This window comes from Chionomys nivalis, chromosome 16 (assembly GCF_950005125.1).
Source record: "Chionomys nivalis chromosome 16, mChiNiv1.1, whole genome shotgun sequence".
Lineage (NCBI taxonomy): Eukaryota > Metazoa > Chordata > Mammalia > Rodentia > Cricetidae > Chionomys > Chionomys nivalis.
Window position 1 is genome coordinate 17843837 of NC_080101.1, and position 19192 is coordinate 17863028.

At 44.7% G+C, this 19192-nt stretch overlaps 1 protein-coding gene across 2 annotated transcripts in view; it reads right to left on the reverse strand.

The window, feature by feature from the left end:
• Positions 1–19192, reverse strand: part of Znf462 (zinc finger protein 462) — a 132600-nt gene that overhangs the window by 15043 nt on the left and 98365 nt on the right. For both annotated transcript variants that reach the window (XM_057790567.1, XM_057790568.1), the window contains exons 8-10: positions 18242–18509; positions 16804–16940; positions 7642–7865 (exon numbers count right to left, since the gene is read on the reverse strand). In XM_057790567.1, coding sequence (XP_057646550.1) covers positions 7642–7865; positions 16804–16940; positions 18242–18509 — 629 coding nt within the window. The remainder of the gene's footprint in view (positions 1–7641; positions 7866–16803; positions 16941–18241; positions 18510–19192) is intronic.

The following is a 19192-nucleotide window of genomic DNA, read 5'->3' on the forward strand; positions in this document are numbered from 1 at the left end:
CAGGCATCCTCTTCACCTTGGACTGCTGTGTACAAAGTTACAGTGGTTTTCCACGTCAGAAGATGAGAGGACACACATGCTAGAGTCATGAAGTGGGTTCTCTTCTCTTCAGGAGTCATATCTCTGTTTGTTTTCTTTTCTTTTCTTTTTTTTTCCCTCCTGTAGCAAACCACCCGTGACAGTACAAAAGCACTTGCAGGATGCAGGAAACAAATGCCTGCTATGGTGAGACTTGCTAGTTCAGGAAAAAAAAAAAGAAAGAAAAGAAAGAAAGAAAAAACGGTATCGATAACAATGTTGTGTTGTAAACTCTAATGGGCAAGTAGCATGCCTTGAGATGTGTCCTTCAAAATAAAAGTTCTGTTAAGAACAGTACAAACAGAGGATCATGGAATAACTAGACATGGAGCACAGAAGACAAGGACCAGATCCACTTTCTTGAAACACAGTTGAGTTTTTGACAGACTTAACTTGACCGAAGTCCAGATGAAGTCTACTTATTTGGAAACCTTGGTGTATAACTCCAGACACAAGTGCTGAAGGAAGCCAGGAGAAGGGCAGCATCAACAAGCTCTGACCCGATCAGCTGAGCTGTTGCCAGGCTTCTGAACCCAAAACACAAAGGCAAAAGATGCTGGCAAGGCCACTAAGTTTCGCTAACTTGAACAAACAGGCTTCTTCAAATTTCATCTTTGAGAAGCAATTCCAGATTCATTTAGTTGAGTGTCTATAGCAGGAGAGGCAGTGTTAGATGTGGAAAGAAATTCAGGAATGTGCTTGCAGAGAAGCAAGTTGGAGTGGGAGCACTGGGTTTTGACTGGGGAAGCTAGTGGATACTTTCAAAGGTTATGGGTAAATAACATCTTTGTCTAATGTTGACTTGATAAATATTGTCCAAGGCTCTTGGAGGCACACACTTCTGAAAAATGGTCACATTTCTTACTTGTCTGATTCTGGCTTCTCTGCCTTCTCAACCCCATGAAGAGACAGATGTCCAGTTGACACATCAACAAACAAAGCCAACAGGAGGGAGAGCAATGTTGAGATAACACAAACCTCCAGGGAGGCCTAGAGCCTGTGGAAGTCTTCGGAAGCCTTGGACTGTCCACTGGTAGTTAGCCCAGAAATTAATTGCAATAAAAAAATGTGGATAAAGGTATATCTGATAGTTTGAAATGAGGGAAGATTTATCATATTGATTTTAAAATTATTTTATTAAAGAATAAAAATCAAAGATAAATATTAGGGAGTAAATCTGAGAGATACACAGAGTGACAGAGACATGATCCTGCCCTGCCCCTCTCCACTTCCTGGGTTAATGCCTCAATTATGCATTAATAAGGTTCTATTAGTCCAACAACCAATTTGGTAGGCCATACTTTGAAAAGGCCGCACAATACCTCCATCTCTCCTCTTCCTCCACTGGGTGTACTATCTCCTTCTGAGTCAGCCAAGGGAACTCTTTGGTCCACCCAGTCCAGCTGAATATGAACTCTGTTCTCCAAATCGAGGCCAGACTCTATTGGTGGCCTCGGAGAATCAACACAAGCAGATCTCCCCAAACACTATCGTTTAACCCTAAACTCCTTCTCTGAAACTTGTAGCACTGTGTATTTCATGAATTCAGAAAACTGAACCAAGGGCCCAGAACTTGCTGTTTGTTTCTGGGTTGAAGGTTCTGTTGTTTCCTGAAAACGGCTGCTTGCCTACACGCGTACATACACATACACATACACACACACACACACACACACACACACACACACACACAGAGTCAAAAATACACATTTCTTGGAGTTCAATTGCTTGAGGCTCCATTTGTATAAAAAATTAAAACCACTTCAAAGTAAACTCAATTAGTAAATGTATAATGCCTGAATAGACTGCCCTAAATGTAATATACTGAACATGATAATTTTATGAGAAAACCAAGTTGGAAATAATATATTTTTATGTTCCTTTAAGTGGAAAAGAGATTTCAGAATCATAACGAGCATTAACAAGGTACTGCATATACTTAAAATTTTCTTTTAAAAATGTGTGCTTTTTTGAAGTGAGAAATGTAAGCTTTTTTTTTTTTTTTTGGAAGTAGTGTTGCTAAGATTTTTCTCGTGTATGTACAGGGGGAGGGGAGAAGGAGGAGAAATGGACAGAAACGAAAATGAGGCCTTCCAGAGGATCTAGTGAAATGGGAAACAGGCAGGGAGTGAACGGGTGATAAAATGAAACAGCTGCACTCTTTACTTTAGATCCCAGGAGAGATTACACGATTCCTCGCTCACTGATGGAGAAGGGTCTGGAAGGACAGGTTTCTGTTTGTCACCTCTAAAATGAGGGTTCTGATTGTCGTTCCTTCTCCTCTGCACTCTGGCTTCTGAGGATAAACATGACAGCCTACGTCAAGTGCCCTTGACATTTTGGTTCGTAAATGCAATGATGTATTTGACTTCGAGGACCCTTTCTGATATTAACAGCTTTCCGTCCACCTGGCACACGGTATTGGTGTCTTTAAAGATCCGCTTCGGGTCTCCAGCTTTGGCGGTGAGCATTCAGATGGCCCAGGCTGAAAAGCCCAGCTCTGATTAATAAAATCCTTTCATGGGAAAACACATCCTATGGTGCCTTACTTTCCCTTAGGTTTTCTTCCCCATGCAACATCCTCTCAAGCAATTTGCGGCAGAATATAAAAAGCACTACACTCAACAGTGTCTTATTGAAAACGTGGCAGCCATCCTCAACTCGGGTTTTATTGTTGGCAGCTCATGCATTAATCAGGCTCTATTGGTCCAACGATCAATTTAGTAGGACATACTTCAGAAACTTAGCAACTACTGAGGACTTACTATGGGGATGAGTTTGGGAATTGGAGTATAATTCACTGACCATCTAATTTATCTATTTTAAATGAACAACTAATTTTTTTTTCTAAAAAAAAAAAAAGTAGATTTACTCATTGGTACAACCCTCACCCTAGGCAGCTTAGAAATATCCTTTCCTCTGATCCATCCCTCACATCCTTTATAATCAAGCCTTACTTTCAAGAGTCAGTCCCAGGCAAGTTCTGAGCTGCTTCCTGTCGCTACATTTATGTATTTTCCAGAAAGTCACATGAAACCGAAGTCTGGCTTCTGTCCATCTACTGTGATCTGAGATCCATCCATGCCATAAAAGGCCAGTAATCCATTCCTTACTCGTGGGCAGCTTTCCACTGGATAGACAGTCTGTATTTCATCTACCCATCTACTTTAAGACAGTGTGGTGGTGTGAAGAAGAATGGCCCCCACAGGCTCACGGACTTGAATGCTTGGTCATTAGGAATGATGCTACTTCGCAGGGATTAGGAGGTGTCCTCTGGTTGGAGTGGGTGTGGCCTCCTTGGAGGAAGTATGTCACCATGGGTGGGCTTTGAGGTTTCAAGAGTCCAAGCCAGGTCCAGTGTCTCTCTTCCTGCTGCCTGGGGATCCAGGTGTAGAACTCTCAGTTCCATTTCCAGCACCCTATCTGCCTATGGACTACCATGTTTCCCACCATGACAGGAATGGACTAAACCTCTGATTGTAAGCCAGCTCCAATTAAATGCTTTCTTTATAAGAGTGGTCATGGCATTTCCTCACAGTAATAGAAAATTAACTAAGACAGCCAGAGTAGGAGGATTGCTGGGTCTGATGTCAACACGATGCCTAATATTAAACAGCTTTTCAAAGTACTCCAGAGCAGCTGTAATCTTGTACGCTCCTACCAGCACGCCATGGTGTTTTCCACCTTCCTCCACATTCCCAACAACAACTCAGTATTGACAGCATAGTACTGACAGCCTGGGATCAACCACCTTGGTGAAAACTTACTACCTCCTTAATCTCTGCTTTGCTGGTGGTAGATTGTGCCAAGCATCTTTGAATGGAGCATTTACCCACTTTTTTGTCCTTTTCTAGAAAGTTGGCTATTCAATTTTTCACTCACACTGAGTAGAACTGGTTCCGTGGCCTGGTGCATAAATAATTGTCTAATATCTGTTTTAGGTTTGTTTCTTGACCTCTTTTCTTAATGCCATCTTTTAAAGAGCAAACATTTAATTCTGATGACATTCAACTTATATTCTTTTTTCTCTTAATGCCTACAACTTTTATGCTTTATCTAAGTATTATTCTGTCACCCAATGTCTCAGAATTCCTTATTTCACTAATGTCTATAGGTTAGCCCAAATATGATCAATTTTAACAGATTTTTTTTGTAGAGTTATGTAAAGACCAAGGGTTGAAACTTATATGTGTAAACCCAGCTGTTTCAGAATTACCTTTGAAAGAATGCCATCTCTCTACTGTATTGACATGCTTGGTGGAAACCAATGGACCACATTTACATGACAGTCTATTCTTGGACTTTTTTTCCTCTTCCTTTAAACTATGTGTCTGTGCTTGTACCAATGGCGCATTCTTTTAGTTACTATAACTTCACTTCATTTTGAAAGCAAGAAGGACTGAGTCTCCCAACTTTGTTTCTTTTCACCATTTAGACAAATTCATTGGTTCTTAACCTTTCTAATGCTGCAGTCCATTAATACAGTTCCTCACGGTGCGGTGATCCCAACCATAAAATTATTTCATTTTTATTTCATAATAGTAATTTTGTTACTGTTATGAACCATAATGCAAATATCTGATAAGTAAGATATCTCATATGTGGTCCCATGACAAGGTCATTCAACCCCCCAAAGATGTTGTGACCCATAGTTTGAGAAGCACCGGACTAATCCACCACCACACAAATTTTAGATTCTGTTTAACAATTTCTATAAAAAAATACTTCTCAAAGTTTTGAACGGAGATTATATTAAATCTGTAGGTTAGTTTAGGAAAAATGATCAATACTAAATTAGTTTCCTCTTTCACTGTAGCTCTCAATAACTAGGTTGTTATTTTGATGCTAATAGATACAATTAGTCTTTTATAATTTTTGTTCTCAGCATTTAGGAATTCATTTTTGTGTACCTATCTTATATCCTGCTACGTCGATAAGCTCCTGAGTATTCTAGTAGCTTTCATGTAGTTTCTTCAGGATTTTGTAGCTACTAAGATTGGCAAATAAAATAAGCGATATTTCTTTCTGATTCATTCTCTCAGGCTTTAATTCCTCGTTTTTGTGATAAAGTCATTAACGTCTCCATTTGTATCCTCAGCAAGTCTCCTGAGCACACCTCCAGCCCCATACCTTTCCCATGAATTCTGACACGTGTACACACTGTTCACCCTGATGAACAGCCATGTTCTCCTGGGGCCCAGAACCAGTGCCCATCATCTGAGAATTGTCATTTAAGAGGTGAAAAAAGAATAGAAAATGAGAAAAAGAAAGTGCTTCTATTTAACATGAATCTCAGAAACTTAGGAACAGAGACAAAGATGGAACTCACTGGGCATGCTCAAGGTGGTGACTCCTCAGCCCTTGGTAGGTGCTCATTGGACTTATACACTCGTCAGCCACAAGAAAGGACAAGGTTTAAAAACATACCGTAACATGGTAAAGGTATAACAGAAGTGATCTAAAATACAAGATATTGTTACTAATTTCGTATTTTAGGCCTTTGATAGCATGGTTGCCTTTATGTTTTATACAATTTTTGCTGTATTGGAGCACAATCGAATTCACAGTCTCTAGAGCATAAGACTGAGTGCCAACATGCAGGAAGTACAAGGATTTTGCCTGCTCTTACCAGACCTCTGAGCACGGTACAACAATTCCTGTGGTTAAGCCAGAAAACAACCGCCACACTGAAGCAGCTTCCTAATGCATACACAATCAGCAATGGGGCAAAAGTTCTGAAGCTGGTTCCCTCTTTCTGGAGAACCCCACTTCCCAACCCACATTCCCTAGCTCCAGACTTCAACATCCTGTCCAGGAAGCCTCTGGCTGACTCCATTATTTTGTTTGGTTTCTAACCCTCTCTGGGTTTCTTAGTAGCTCAGAAGCCACTGCAACAACTCGGGAAGAATTGAGACTAATTCAGTGGTTGTCAGTCACTGTCAACAACAGTGACTTATCCTGTTCCCAGGTAACAGCCTGAAAGCTCGAACGCCATGACCAACAGATGACCGTGTGGAAATGATGCGCACATGAACGGCTACAAGAAACTTAATCTGGAATACATTTCCCTGTGAGTTAGGATGAGCAACGCTCGGAGAGACAGACAACGTTTCAAAGAATACGAAAACTTCCAACGAGATAACCTTGGCTTCCTTGCTCAGCTTTAACTTCCGAGGCCGTCACAGGCAACCGGAAATTGCTATCAAGTCATCAAATTGTGGTCCTGAGACAAAGCTCAGAACCCAGCAGAAAAATTCTAGCCCTTACCAAGGGATGATTCAGACTGAAATATTTATAACTTGGGACTGGAAGATGAAGAAAGCATGGCTGAGCTTCTACAGGAGAGGATGTAGAACGAGAAAAGTGGAAGCGGCATCAAAAGTGTTTTTCTCGAGTAAATGCTTGGTAGATGTTTTGGACTCAGTTCATTTGAAAGGATTTCAATAGGCTATTCTCAGAAACAATTACTAATCATAACTCCTCCTGTGCTGGAGGCCATATGCAAAACCTGAAGTAATCGCCTAGAGCCACGGTAAACCAAATAAGCCCTACCCCAAGTAAGACAGTCAGTCATGGAGGATGGCTCTGATTCTCAGCAAAACACAGAAGAGAATTTACCCCACAAATCTTCATCACATGTCCTTCTTAATCCATTAGAATAATCGGTTTCTTTTCTTTTTTTTTTTTAATTATTTATTTATTATGTATACAATATTCTGTCTGTGTGTATGCCTGCAGGCCAGAAGAGGGCACCAGACCTCATTACAGATGGTTGTGAGCCACCATGTGGTTGCTGGGAATTGAACTCAGGACCTTTGGAAGAGCGGGCAATGCTCTTCACCTCTGAGCCATCTCTCCAGCCCAAATAATCGGTTTCTTAAATTGTTCAGATATTCATAGCAATGCCTTTGAAAGACTCTGTCAATAGCAAAACCTGGAAAGAACTTACATGACTGAGAGTCAAGGGGTGGGAACTAAGAACCCACACTCTGTCTCCTTTGGCTGAGCAAAGTTTTATTCGAAAACTACTGTGTTCATTCAGTGATACACTGGCCATGGTCTCTTTCTTGTTGTGGTAATGGTGGGTTTGAGCAATTGCCAGTGAAATCACAGAAATCAAAGCCCAACAGAGCCACTGACTGCCCTTTCCAGGAAGCCTGCCTACTGTGATAGCAAAACACATTTAAAATAAGACAGCAAAATTATAGTCAGGATATAAAACAAACAAACAAAAAAGAGCAAGATAAGGCGCTTTATACATAATATAAACAAAATTCTGTAAAACAAATGAAATCAAGTAAAGAAAAGATCCCCCAACGATTTGGATGGTGGTGGTATGACTGTCTTCTCCACTCTACCTACTTTTCCGAACAAGGTCTACAAGGATCTTAATATTTCTTTTATTCTAAGAAAATGAAGGCTTACTGTAATTATTACTTTAATTCATCTCCCTGTCTCGCACACAGTAGGTATGACTACAGTGACCTGTCTCCCCACGGGGGCCCTCCCCACAGGAGTGCGGAGGTGGGGAGGGGAGGGAGGCAGGAAGTCCTGGGCTAGTACCTTATGCTCATCCCGGAGGTGACTGTCCAGTTCTTCCGTGTGCTTGGTCTCATAGTAGCAGAGCTGGCATTTGTAAGGTTTCAGTTCATTGTGCTTTTCTATGTGTTGCTGCAGGCTCTCGTCACTGGAGCAGGTGAAGGTACATTTATCACAGCGGAAAACAACTCCCTGCAAGTATTTTGACAGTTTGGAACGGCACACTTCAATGGGGACAACGCGCTCTTCTGTGGAAACAAATTGAACGGAGAGATGGGCGTTTTTACCGACAGAAAGCACATGTTTCTTCTCGGGGACATAAAAATAATGGACCCACTCAATTCCGATAACTCCTCGTGGGTCTTGGTCTGTGAACAACACACACATGCACAGTGGCCCTCCCTGATGTCCCCACATGGCGCACAATCCTCTGGCACACCTGGGTCCTTTGAGACCAAAAGCTTCTGTGTACTTAATACCAACAGTGATGTAGAAACAGATGTGGAGCAGATGGAAAGGTGTTAGATAACTTCTAAGGGGAGGTGGCAAAGGCAGGTTGGGTGTGGAAGTGGCTGCCATCTTTACCAACATTAGCAACCATTGACAAAACCTACTATAATGTCCTCCGGCGAGGGCAATAATGACTGGATGCCAGGTATCTCCGAGAGAAGGAAGGTATCTCCGAGAGAAGGAAACGGGTATCAACTGGGTACCCAAGTGCCACCACTGTGTTTCCCCTTCTGATAACATCATGGTTAGAGTTACTCCCATTTTCAGAACAAATAGAAATAAGGAACAGTAGTGTACTTCTATCCCATGGATGAAAACCAGGGTCTCACACAGGCTCGGCTAGCGCTCCATCACTGAGGTATACCTCCAGTGACGAACAACCTTTAAAAACGTTCTAAAGTTCAGACACGGCAACGGACAGGGCTGAGAGGTTGGCCTCATTGCTACTTTTATTCCTACCACCCCCCCCCCGTCCTGCCCCGTGAAGATGTTTTCAAATACGCCTCTCTCTGGTCCCGAAAATAAGGGGATCTCAATTAAAACAACGAATCTAGAAACCGCCTAAGTACACTTAGCTTACAAGTGAAACGGTTGTGGGCAGCATTGAGGAGGGAGGTGGGGACCCCTGTTGGAACCACTGAAGGTTTGCGCCACTCTAGAAAAATGTGTGATCCGATTGCCACAAGAGGAAGAAAACTCAGCAGGAAAGAGCGGACTTGGGTGTCTTTCTCAGCCACATGCCAAATGTTGGAGGGCTGGAAATGCATGCGCGTGTGTATTTTGCACTCTCTCACCCTTGTGTTTAACTGCTCAAATTAAATTTCACACCAGTCTGCCCAGAGTATTGGCACATGTGCCAGATATCCATAACTGGGATAAAATTAAAATCTGTGCTATATATGCAAGAATCAAATATAGCATGTGTTTTCATGCTGAGTCTGGATTTCAGAAGACTCCGGAAGTTTACACATGGACGCACACAACATATACTTATAGTATTTAGAAACAGCAATGTATTATTAAGTCAGAAAAGCATGATTTTATTCCCAGAGACACTGAGAAGCGATGTTAGTCTTTTGCACACCCATGCGACTGCCTCCTCCTTCGTTACTGGCTGCCTTCGGGCCCGAAGGAATTTCTCCCACCCAACGTCACGTCTTCGTCTCAACCACAACATCCTAACTGTGGGCCACTCACTGCCTTGGAGCTCTTGAATATAGTGCCTCATCGGCCAGCAAGATGCTGGGGAGAGAAAGCATGGAGGGTGTGTGCCTACATTATACTCCCCAGAGATCTAATGCATATGTTATTTTCCCTCTACAAAGATCCAGTAGCTTATTTAGAAATATAAATATTTTTTAGACTACAGTATAGCAGACAGCTAAGAAACACATGATTATAAAGTAATCCACATATTTTCTTAGAACAGCAAATGTTTAACAGTCTTCTGAGCCATTCAGTTCCACGGTTTGGTGTAAGTGGAGGGCGGGATGGGGGGAGAATGCCTTGCCATAAGCTAGCTAGCCTGAGGAAGTCTGTGCTAGTATCTTCTACTCCCCTACTCCTGGGTTCCTGAAGAGCATGGCTGACATCTGGGGCTAGACAGTTCTTTGTTGTGGAGCACTGTCCTGTGGGCTTGTGGTATGTTTAGCAGCTTCTACGGTATTCATCCACCAGATTCTTCTAGTGATCATTCCTGTATACCCCAAAATTCCAGCACGGCAGTGCACCCCTGGGAAGCTGGAAGGGCTGGTCGAGAACCATCATTTCAACAATATCAGGCACGAACTTCTGTACATCACGTAAAGTAGACCTGACTAAGACCCTGAACACTGTGTAGGGGACAGCGGGGTAGTAGCGACAACAGGGATCAATTTCATACTGAGGTTGAACTCACGGAAAGGGCTGCCATGATCATTTTTGGCACTTCCATGAGGCCGCAGCCCTCCCATTCCTTCTATACTTGTTCCTGATTTATCTTGTCATCTTTACTGCTTCCTTCTTTTATTCTTTGGCTCCAGCCTGGCCCATCTGCCCTAGATCTGTCAACTTCAGTGGAGATAAGGAACAGCTGGGCACACTCTTCCACGTAACAATACCTCGGATGCCACGAGGACAGCTATTCAGTCACACAACGGTCTGTTTCCCCGCAATCAATTATCGGGTCTCCCAAATCCCCTTGGTATGGATCCCCCTTTCTATTCCTCTACCACCTCGGTTACTTTTCTTTACAGTTGCTAATTTCACAGAGCATCATTAAGAATTTTACCCAAAGGTCTAAGCATTCAGAGTCACGCTCTGAGTTCAAATGTTAATAGCAATAATAACTAACACATGACTTTACAAGTGATTAAAAGCCTGTTATGAGGCAACCTCTATTAGGTGTCACAGGGTTATATATGGATATATCAGTTAATATTGGTGTTACCATTTGAAGATATCTGCACAATCCACCCTCCACAATAAATAACTAAATGTACTTTTAAAAATTAAAAAAATGAAATACAAAACTTCCCATTTCTAAACTAAGACATAAGTTAAAACAGACCAAATCCCTCACTTACATACATGTGTAAACTAAACTGGTATGGACTGAATCCTGCCTTGGCTATAGGAACTCATATTTCTGTGAGAACTCACGGGTCTTTCTTGACTTCACACCTCTCAAAATTACCCTGGGCAAGAAACGGCCTGAATCAGGCCCATTGTGACTCGGCTCCCAGTGAGGGTTGCAAAAAAAAAAATATGGTAATGTCACCAGCTTACCACAAGATGGATGGTCCATCTCATCACCCCCTACTCAACTGGCACTCGCTGCTACAGTGAGACGTGAAACCGGAGAGTGTGGCCTCCGGAGTGACGACATGGGTGTAGCAAGGCAGAGCAGAGCATGCTGCAGTGCTGCCAGGAGCCCAGGAGGAAAAGCTGCAGAAATGCAACCAAACCACTGAGTGCCATTTTCAGCCAGAAGCCACAAGGCCGTGGAGCCCAGAGTCACCAGGGAAGAACTCTCCTGGAAAGAGTTCTGTAAATCTTAAATAAGGCAGCGAAAAGCTGGAACTCCTTTACACCCACAAACTTGGTGTGCAAGGCATCAACCCGGAAGACTGAGCCCAAAGACTCATTCACTACTTGTTGAACAACTGAGTGACAAAGGACAAAGGCCAGAGAAAATGATTAAGTTCGATGTCAGCACACTTGGGAGATGGAGGCAGGAAAGTGCGGGGCTAGCATAGACAAGGCACTAAGTTTCAGGTCAGGTTTGGCTCTGTAAGACTCCATTTCAAAGGAGCAGGGTGAGGAAAAGGACAAGGAGGAAGGTGAGGAGAAGTAGAGGGATAGCAAGAGGAAAAGAAGGAAAAGAAAAAGATACCATTATTTTCAAAAGCCATAAATAGATAAGCACAAGCCACTAGCCCCTGGTCAGAGCTATTAAGTTTTGGCATTAGCCGGTTTCTAGAGAGAGCTGGGAACAGTTAATGCTTCTATCACGTAAGGATACTGATGGAAGGGACCATATAGTTTCCCTGAATCAAAATAATATTGTCAGTCTGGTTGATTTTTCTCTCCTAAAACCAAAGTGACCCTAACTAGTTAGCGGCGATGACTTCCATCCAGGACACCCACCTTCAAGGCTTAGCTTCCCTCAGCGTTCATTTACTAAAGCAGAAAACAGAACCTGGAAGTTGGCGTGCCCACTGAAGAGCAACCTCCGTGACTACACAGCCACATAACCACAGCGTAAATATTTGTCAAAAGGTTTAATCCCCACAATTCAATCTGCGCTCAAATTTTCATGCTCGCTATGAGGGACAGCTGGGCAAGCGGTGTACGGGCGCCATGTTTCCAGCCATGATCTACGCATAGAGTCTGCACTCATGAAGCCTCATTCGCTGGTTATTACTCCTCTCTCCACTAAAGGTCAACTTCCCTCAGAGAACAAATGTTGCCTGACTCTTGGTGGCTGAACTACCAGTTTCTTAAAACACCAGTAGGTAGGCTACAAATCCATTTCTCAAACAAAAGCTCACCCAGAGTCTTACCAGATGAATTCATGAAACAAACTTCCCAGTTAAACTAGCAGATCTCACCGGACGTTGACTGATCTAAATCCATAGCTCTTAAAGAAACAGAGAGGTCTAATGATCCCTTGCTTCAACCTTGGCTAGACTGTTATTTAACAGGTGTCTAGCTGGCACTCCGATTTAAAATGATTTTTCCTGGCTTCCTGTCTGTCTACTAAGTAAAGGTCAAACTTCTGCATCCGCCTCCAAAGCCTCCAGAAGACACTTTCTTCAAGACTTCCTGTTCTCTTAGAGTACCTGGAATAATTTGCTGCTACAAACAGGTTCTGCCCCCAGTGGCTTAAGTGGTTTATTATTAATAAATTATCCTCCCAAGTGGTAGTTGATAGTATCCCCAAAGTTTATGTCCACTTGGAACCCCAGAATATGACTATCAGGATAGAGTTTGGGGATGTAATTAAGACAAAAGAGGTCATATTAGATTAAGACTGGCTTACAATTCAATGTCTGATGGTTTTATATGAGAACTCACAAAAAGAAACACACTGGGAATGGGAGCCCAAGAAGGACGCAGAAGTTGGATGGAAGCCATTATAAGCTAAGGATACCAAAGAATGCCAAAGAGTTAAGGACATGATGAGGCATCAAAGTTAGAATCTCACACAGGGTAGGAACATGATCTGTCACTGACTTGAATTCCCCTCATCCCATCAAGTAGGGTTTTCTTTTCTTTGTTTTGTTTTCTAGTTTTTTAAGACAAGGTTTCTCTGTAGCTTTGGAACCTGTCCTGGAACTAGCTCTTGTAGACAGACTGGCCCCAAACTCACAGAAATCCACCTGCTCTGCCTCCCAAGTGCTGGGATTAAAGGCGTGCGCCACCACCACCCAGCTCAGTTATCTTGACGTTTTACACAAAGCACAGCCTTGTTGATAATTCTTGCCTCTATAACTATTCAGTGTCACCAAGTTAGTAGCCATGTATCTCAATGTAGCCCATCTAAGTTTTCCCTGTGAGATACTGCCATCGAAAGTCACCTTTGTCCATGGCCTATCTCTTTCCCAAACACAAACAGGACTCCCAGACACCCATCATTCACTGTCTTGGATATGCTCTGCATGTGTTTATCTTGAGGAGGCCAAGTTTGGGGTTTCTATACTCCACCATCCACAGACGGCCACATGGAATGCAGCAAGCATCAAGCAAATAATGAGCGTTTTCTGAACTTAGGAATCAGTAGGATGTTCCCTTTGCCATGGCCAGTACGCATCCTTGATTAGTTCCCATGCAGACGTCCATGGAACGGACTCCTCTCTCCTCCTCACTGACTTCAGTGCATCACTGTGTCCCCGCAAAGAGTGATGGTGACTCTCTTTGTCAGTAGCAGGTCTGTCTCAGGGCCAGTTCTGAAGTTGTTTTTCTTGCCTTTCATCCCAAGGTTTTTAATTAACTGAGACCTTAGAAACATCTCATGCTCTGAACCCTAGAGACTAAAGATGTTTATCCATCCGGAGCAGGCAGTGCACAGGTGCAGAAGCCTCATCTTATTACTCTGGGATCAGCCCCAGGGTTGATCGGCAATGCAGACATCCGACTGCATCGCTGAGATGCCAAGACCTCTCTGAACTGCCTTCAGGTGGAGATGGTCACCCGAGCCGGAAGTCAGCAGGTACAGCCCTCAGCCATCTGTGGATTGGAGTCCTCCTCTTTGACATCCACCCCCTACAAAGACATCTGTCTTTAGGCCAGCTTTCACCACCTCTAGAACACTGAACAGGTGACACCAGCTTCCCAAGGGGGAGAGAGGGATGCCTGGGATTCAGAGCAAGAGCTGTGTGGGTCAGACGCACCTGGGTTCCAATCCTAGCTTGTTACCCAAGAGCCCTTGGGCCGTAAGGAAGTTTTTCTGAACCTGGGTCATATCAACCACGCTGGGTTTGGCAAACTAGCGAGCTAACTATAGAACACTTAGCATAGTGCCCATGACTGAGTGAAGGCTCACTAATGGCAGCCACACTACTGATCCCTAGCTGCACACCTTGGGATCATATTTCTACCTTGGTGAGGACAATATTCACATATCCAGAAAACTCCCTAAGCAAACAGAAGACACGATGCCATAAATGATGGGAGATGGCAAGAGACACAAGAACAAAAGATTGGGACTGCGATGCCATAAATGATGGGAGATGGCAAGAGACACAAGAACAAAAGATTGGGACTGATTCCCTGCCTGCTGGAGGAGCGACTCTGGCTAAGTTACTTTAGCTCTCTACAACCCTACAGAAGAGATTGATAGGCCCGAAAACCAAAACTTTGCCAGCACCAATGTGATTGGATATTCAACTGACATTCTGCATAAACATTCCAAAATCTGAAGCTCTCAGAACTCTGAAACACTTCTGGTCTCTGGCATTGCATATTCTGGGACATGCAACATGCAGTGTATGTTATGAAGGGCCCAACACACAATGTTGTGTATCCCTGCCTGTTCATTGCAGAGATTCCTCCCAGACTTCAGGGTCTAGATTGTAGGAAATCGCTTAATAAACACCCCAAAGCCAGTTGCTTCGGTTTCTTTCCCTATCTTGGTAGGCAAAGATGTCAAGGACAAATCTGAGGGCACGGTTAATGAAAGACGGGGATCTCGGGCACTCATGGAGTCTCCAAACTGTTGCTGAGACCATTCCTATTGTCAGTTGCACTTTCTATGGGCCTCGTTTCCGTTCACATTTGCCTTTGCTTCTTCATTTGTTTTTAATGCAACAGCTCTGCGGGAATGACTTTGAGCTACTTTAAATCCTTTGTGAGATGATGCAGAGCTCCAAGAAAGACACCAAATTAAAAAAGCAGAAAGGAGACAGACAAGCAAAAACCCCCATAGTCTTCCTCAGCTTTCAGTTTCATAGCTACAAAACAGGAGGCCATGTGTTGGCTGCTGTTGCCTATAGCGCTGCGCTGATGATGGGGCAACTGGGTGCTGGGAGCTCTCTGTCAAGTGCTCCTGGCCTCCGTGCAGAAAGACTCACCCCCATCTCTCTCTTCCTTAAGTCAGCTCCGACAAGAAAAGTCATTGAGCTTGTCAGCCATCAAAGCTCTGATCCCGCTGGGCAGCAATATGGGAAATGACAGGAGACTGTGAGGATTCACGGCAGTCAGCAAGGACTCACCGATGATGTTCTCTGGGCACCGGCTCCACTGATGGCCTCCACCCAAGCTGGGATGGGGCACACAGCTACAGGAACACATGGGCTCAGGGACCAGAAGCCAGGTGACTGAGGCAAAACACCAGGCAAGAAGCCGAGCGCCAAGAATCCCTGACTAAACACTACTGCGCCGCTTTTGCCTGGCTCACAGGTGGTTGGCCCAGCCGGGTACCATCTCTCATCTAAGCAGATTGCCATGGAAAGAAGAAACAGACAGAGCACTGCAGATGTTGCGTTGTCTGTGAGATGTGGGATGATATAGGCACATCACAGGCATGCTGTCCAAAGGTTCTGGGGAAAGGTACTTTGTAAAAAGGTACTTGCATCTGAGGGACCTGGGTAGGAAAGTAGAGGACGCCATTGCATCTGAGGGACACATCGAGGCAGGAAAGCAGATGACATATTCTCCTTTGGCCAAGTGTGGCAAACATTGGAAAGCTTTTGAAGGGTAGAGGCAAAAGAAAGACGATGAGAAAGGGGAGGGAGACAGGAAGGGGGAGGAAGCAAGGGATGGGAAGGTGTGCAAAGATGAGAGACTGCACGACAAACGAGACTGGCAGTGGGTACTCCTTTCTCCACCTACCCGCAGGAGGATCTTTTTGTCAAAATTCCAATACAAAAGACTCCCATTGGCTAGTGATGTTTTAATTGGCCAAAGTAAACTTTAAAAAAAAATGCTCAAGAGGGATAGTCCATGTCTGTCTATAATGCTAGCAACTCCAGAAAGTAACTGAGCCAGGGGGATTTCAAGTTTGAAGCCAACTTGGGCTACATTGAGAGATCCTGTTTCAGAAATGCAAAACAAAATAAAAGGAAACAACCCAAGTGCTCTCATGAGCGTCCTTGCTGATCAGTGGGAATGCACATCCAAGGGCCCCCCACTGTGCATCCACTACCCACAAGGATCCCCCGAGGATCCCCACCAGCTACCAGCTACTGCCTCACAGAATGATCCCGTCTTACAGAGAAGCTGTACAGAGAAGGATCCAAACCAGAATGACCTAGCGCTCAATCCATGGGTTCTCTGCCCAGCAGTCTACTTTTGTGCTCTGGAACTCTTTCTCCCTGTCCATTTCAAACCAAACTCCACTTGGTGCCTGGGAAAGAATCATTTCTGTTTTTGTTCCTCATGCCTTCCTTCCCTGGGCTCACTGTCCAGAAAGCTAGAATCCCTTGGTGGCAAGGCATTCAGAATGGGAAATTCCTGATGTCCACAACCCCGATGGAAGGGTTCCTGAGATCCCCTATCCCATGCCTCCCCCAGGAAGGAATTCTACTGATGTGTCTTATCCATTGAATATTAGCGGTTGCCACTGTAACTCTAGCCTGGAGGAGCAAAGCCACGGGAAGAGGGCAATGCCGCATTGGTCCACAGGCAGCATCCTCAAAATGCTGCAGCGCTACCTCCCAGCAGGACCCAAGACACCCGAGCCAGTCTGAAGGTTACCTCGGTGCAGCACGATGTGGTCGATCATGTTGCGTTTGTATTTGGTGTGATAGAGGCAGAGAGGGCAGCGGAGATCTTTGGGGCCTTCCTCTGGGACCGCAGAATGCCCAGCTTCCACGTGCATAGTAAAAGCAGATCTAGGAGAGAAGGGACAGAGACCATGACTGTCGTGGATGTGTCTCCTGCTGGTGTCCACAGGTGGCGCCCCTGCTTGAGAAGCCTAAACTGAAGCTGCTGTGTTTGTTGACCACATACTCCTTGGCCAGGTAACCCATCAATGGACATAGAGATACAGGGGCAACTAACTCAGCTACTTGGCTGGAATTGAGGTTTTATTTAGAAAGACATAAATACCCTAAATATTTCATTCCTGAAAACTAGAAGTTGCCTATTGAGCCAGCTCTGGCCGAGCATGTCTGTAAATGCCAGCTACTCAAAGGGTTGAGGTTGGAGAATCACAAGTTTAAGGCTCATGTGGGTTAAATAATGAGTTCAAGGTCAGCCTAGATAACTAAGTGAGAACTTGGATAGATCGCCCAGCACCACACAGACACACAGAAATTATGTATTAAATAATACAAAAACAAGGACCAACTCTGCCTCACGCAAATATCGGAAGAGCTGTTTTAAATCTTGGCTGACTCCTAACCTGCCTTCGCCAGTCTTGGCGCTGTCGTACGGAAAGCGTGAGAACAGTTTGTTCAGGTGTCAGTCACGGTGACTGTGACCAGGCTCCCTCAGCTCGGAAGTGCAGCAGCTCAAACTTGGAGGGGCCCTGATGCCTCTGCCTCCCCTTGTCTCACATCCTTAAACTTGACAACCCTTGAATGTCTCATAGCAAACATGTGGTGGGCAGGTAAGACTGCTCAGTGGGTAGAGACGCTTGCTGTGGAGTCTGATGGTGTGAGGAGCCCCATGATGGGAGAAAAGAACTGACCCCCACACAGGTGGGACCTCTCGTGTCCTTCATAATGGCATGTGTGTGTGTAGACCGATAAATGGATAAGTAAAAGGCATAAGTTCCTTCTAAGGAAGGGAGTTCTTTCTCACGCTTCCTTAACAATATACATTTGTAAAAATAAATAAATAATAAATAAATACATAAATAAAAGAGACCTAGTGTTTAACACACAAGGATGCTCTCTGAAAGAAAAACATGTACCGGACCAGGGCAGACCTTTGATCCAACTCCACATTGTTTAAAAGCCCGTACACTCTGATCGTTTGTCTTCATGTGACCCTTGACTCCCTGCCACAGGTCCCAAGTAGTCTTTCTGAAACTAGCTTCCTTCTGGAAAGACGGAACCCAACCTTCCTTTCATACCCTGGCACAACCTTCCTGGAGCTGCAGGCAGGGAGATGTAAGGGAAGAGTGTGGTGAGGGCCGGAGCAGAGGCAGCCACTGTGGCGTTCCTCAACTGCTCTTCCCGACACTTACTTAAAGCCTGTGTAAAAGGAGCAGTCTTTGCACTTGAAAAGCTTCTTCCCTCCGTGTTTGTCCCGGTAATGGCGTCTGATGCTCTGGATATAGCCCGAGGAGAATTCACAGAATTCGCAATGAAGAACGGCTTCTGCCTTCTGCTCCGTGCCAGCGGCAGTCCCGGAAGAAGGCACGGGGCTAACACGGCTGTTGTTTCTTGCCAGGGCAGCTGACTGGTAGTGATTCAACTGTTGCTGAACATCGGGGGGCTCCGAGTAAGAGGAGTCTGTGGAGAGACAGGGACAGTGACCTGGACCACCGAGGACATAGCGTGGGGTGGTGCTTGCTTCAAAGCCCCTTACCTCAGGGTCTCCCTACTAGATCTATTAAGACATAATCAACAAAACAGAACACATCTATTGGGGCTGGAGAGCTGACACGATCGGCAGCGTGTTTGCAATAAGATTGAATTTCGTGCTGGCACTTCACACAGTAGAGCAGACCTGGGGAAGTGAGACAGGAAGGTACCTAGGAGCTACACACCAACTAGCCTAGTCACATATGTCTCAAAAAATCAAGGTGGACAGCAATCGAGGAAGACGAGAAATGATGACCACTATCCTACAACGTGTCCACGCACGCGTGTGCACACTCACACACAGACCTTACACCACAAAACTATTACCACAGTGAAGTTCATCAGCTCATCCCCTTCCTCCCGTGGCTAGCTAGCACTCTCTGGTGTGTGGTGGGCACATTTAAGACCTTAGGTTCCAAGAGCATCTTCCAGTATTAACCTGCTGCACACAGGACCCCCTCCCTCCTTCCACCGGAAGGTTGTCTCTTCTGGCCAGCATCACCTGGTCAGTCGTGAGTAGTTTTTAAGGGGGGGTGACACCTCTCATCTTCATGTCACTCACCACCCGAGAGCTGGGAAGCATTCGCAGAGTGATAGAAAGGGACAATACC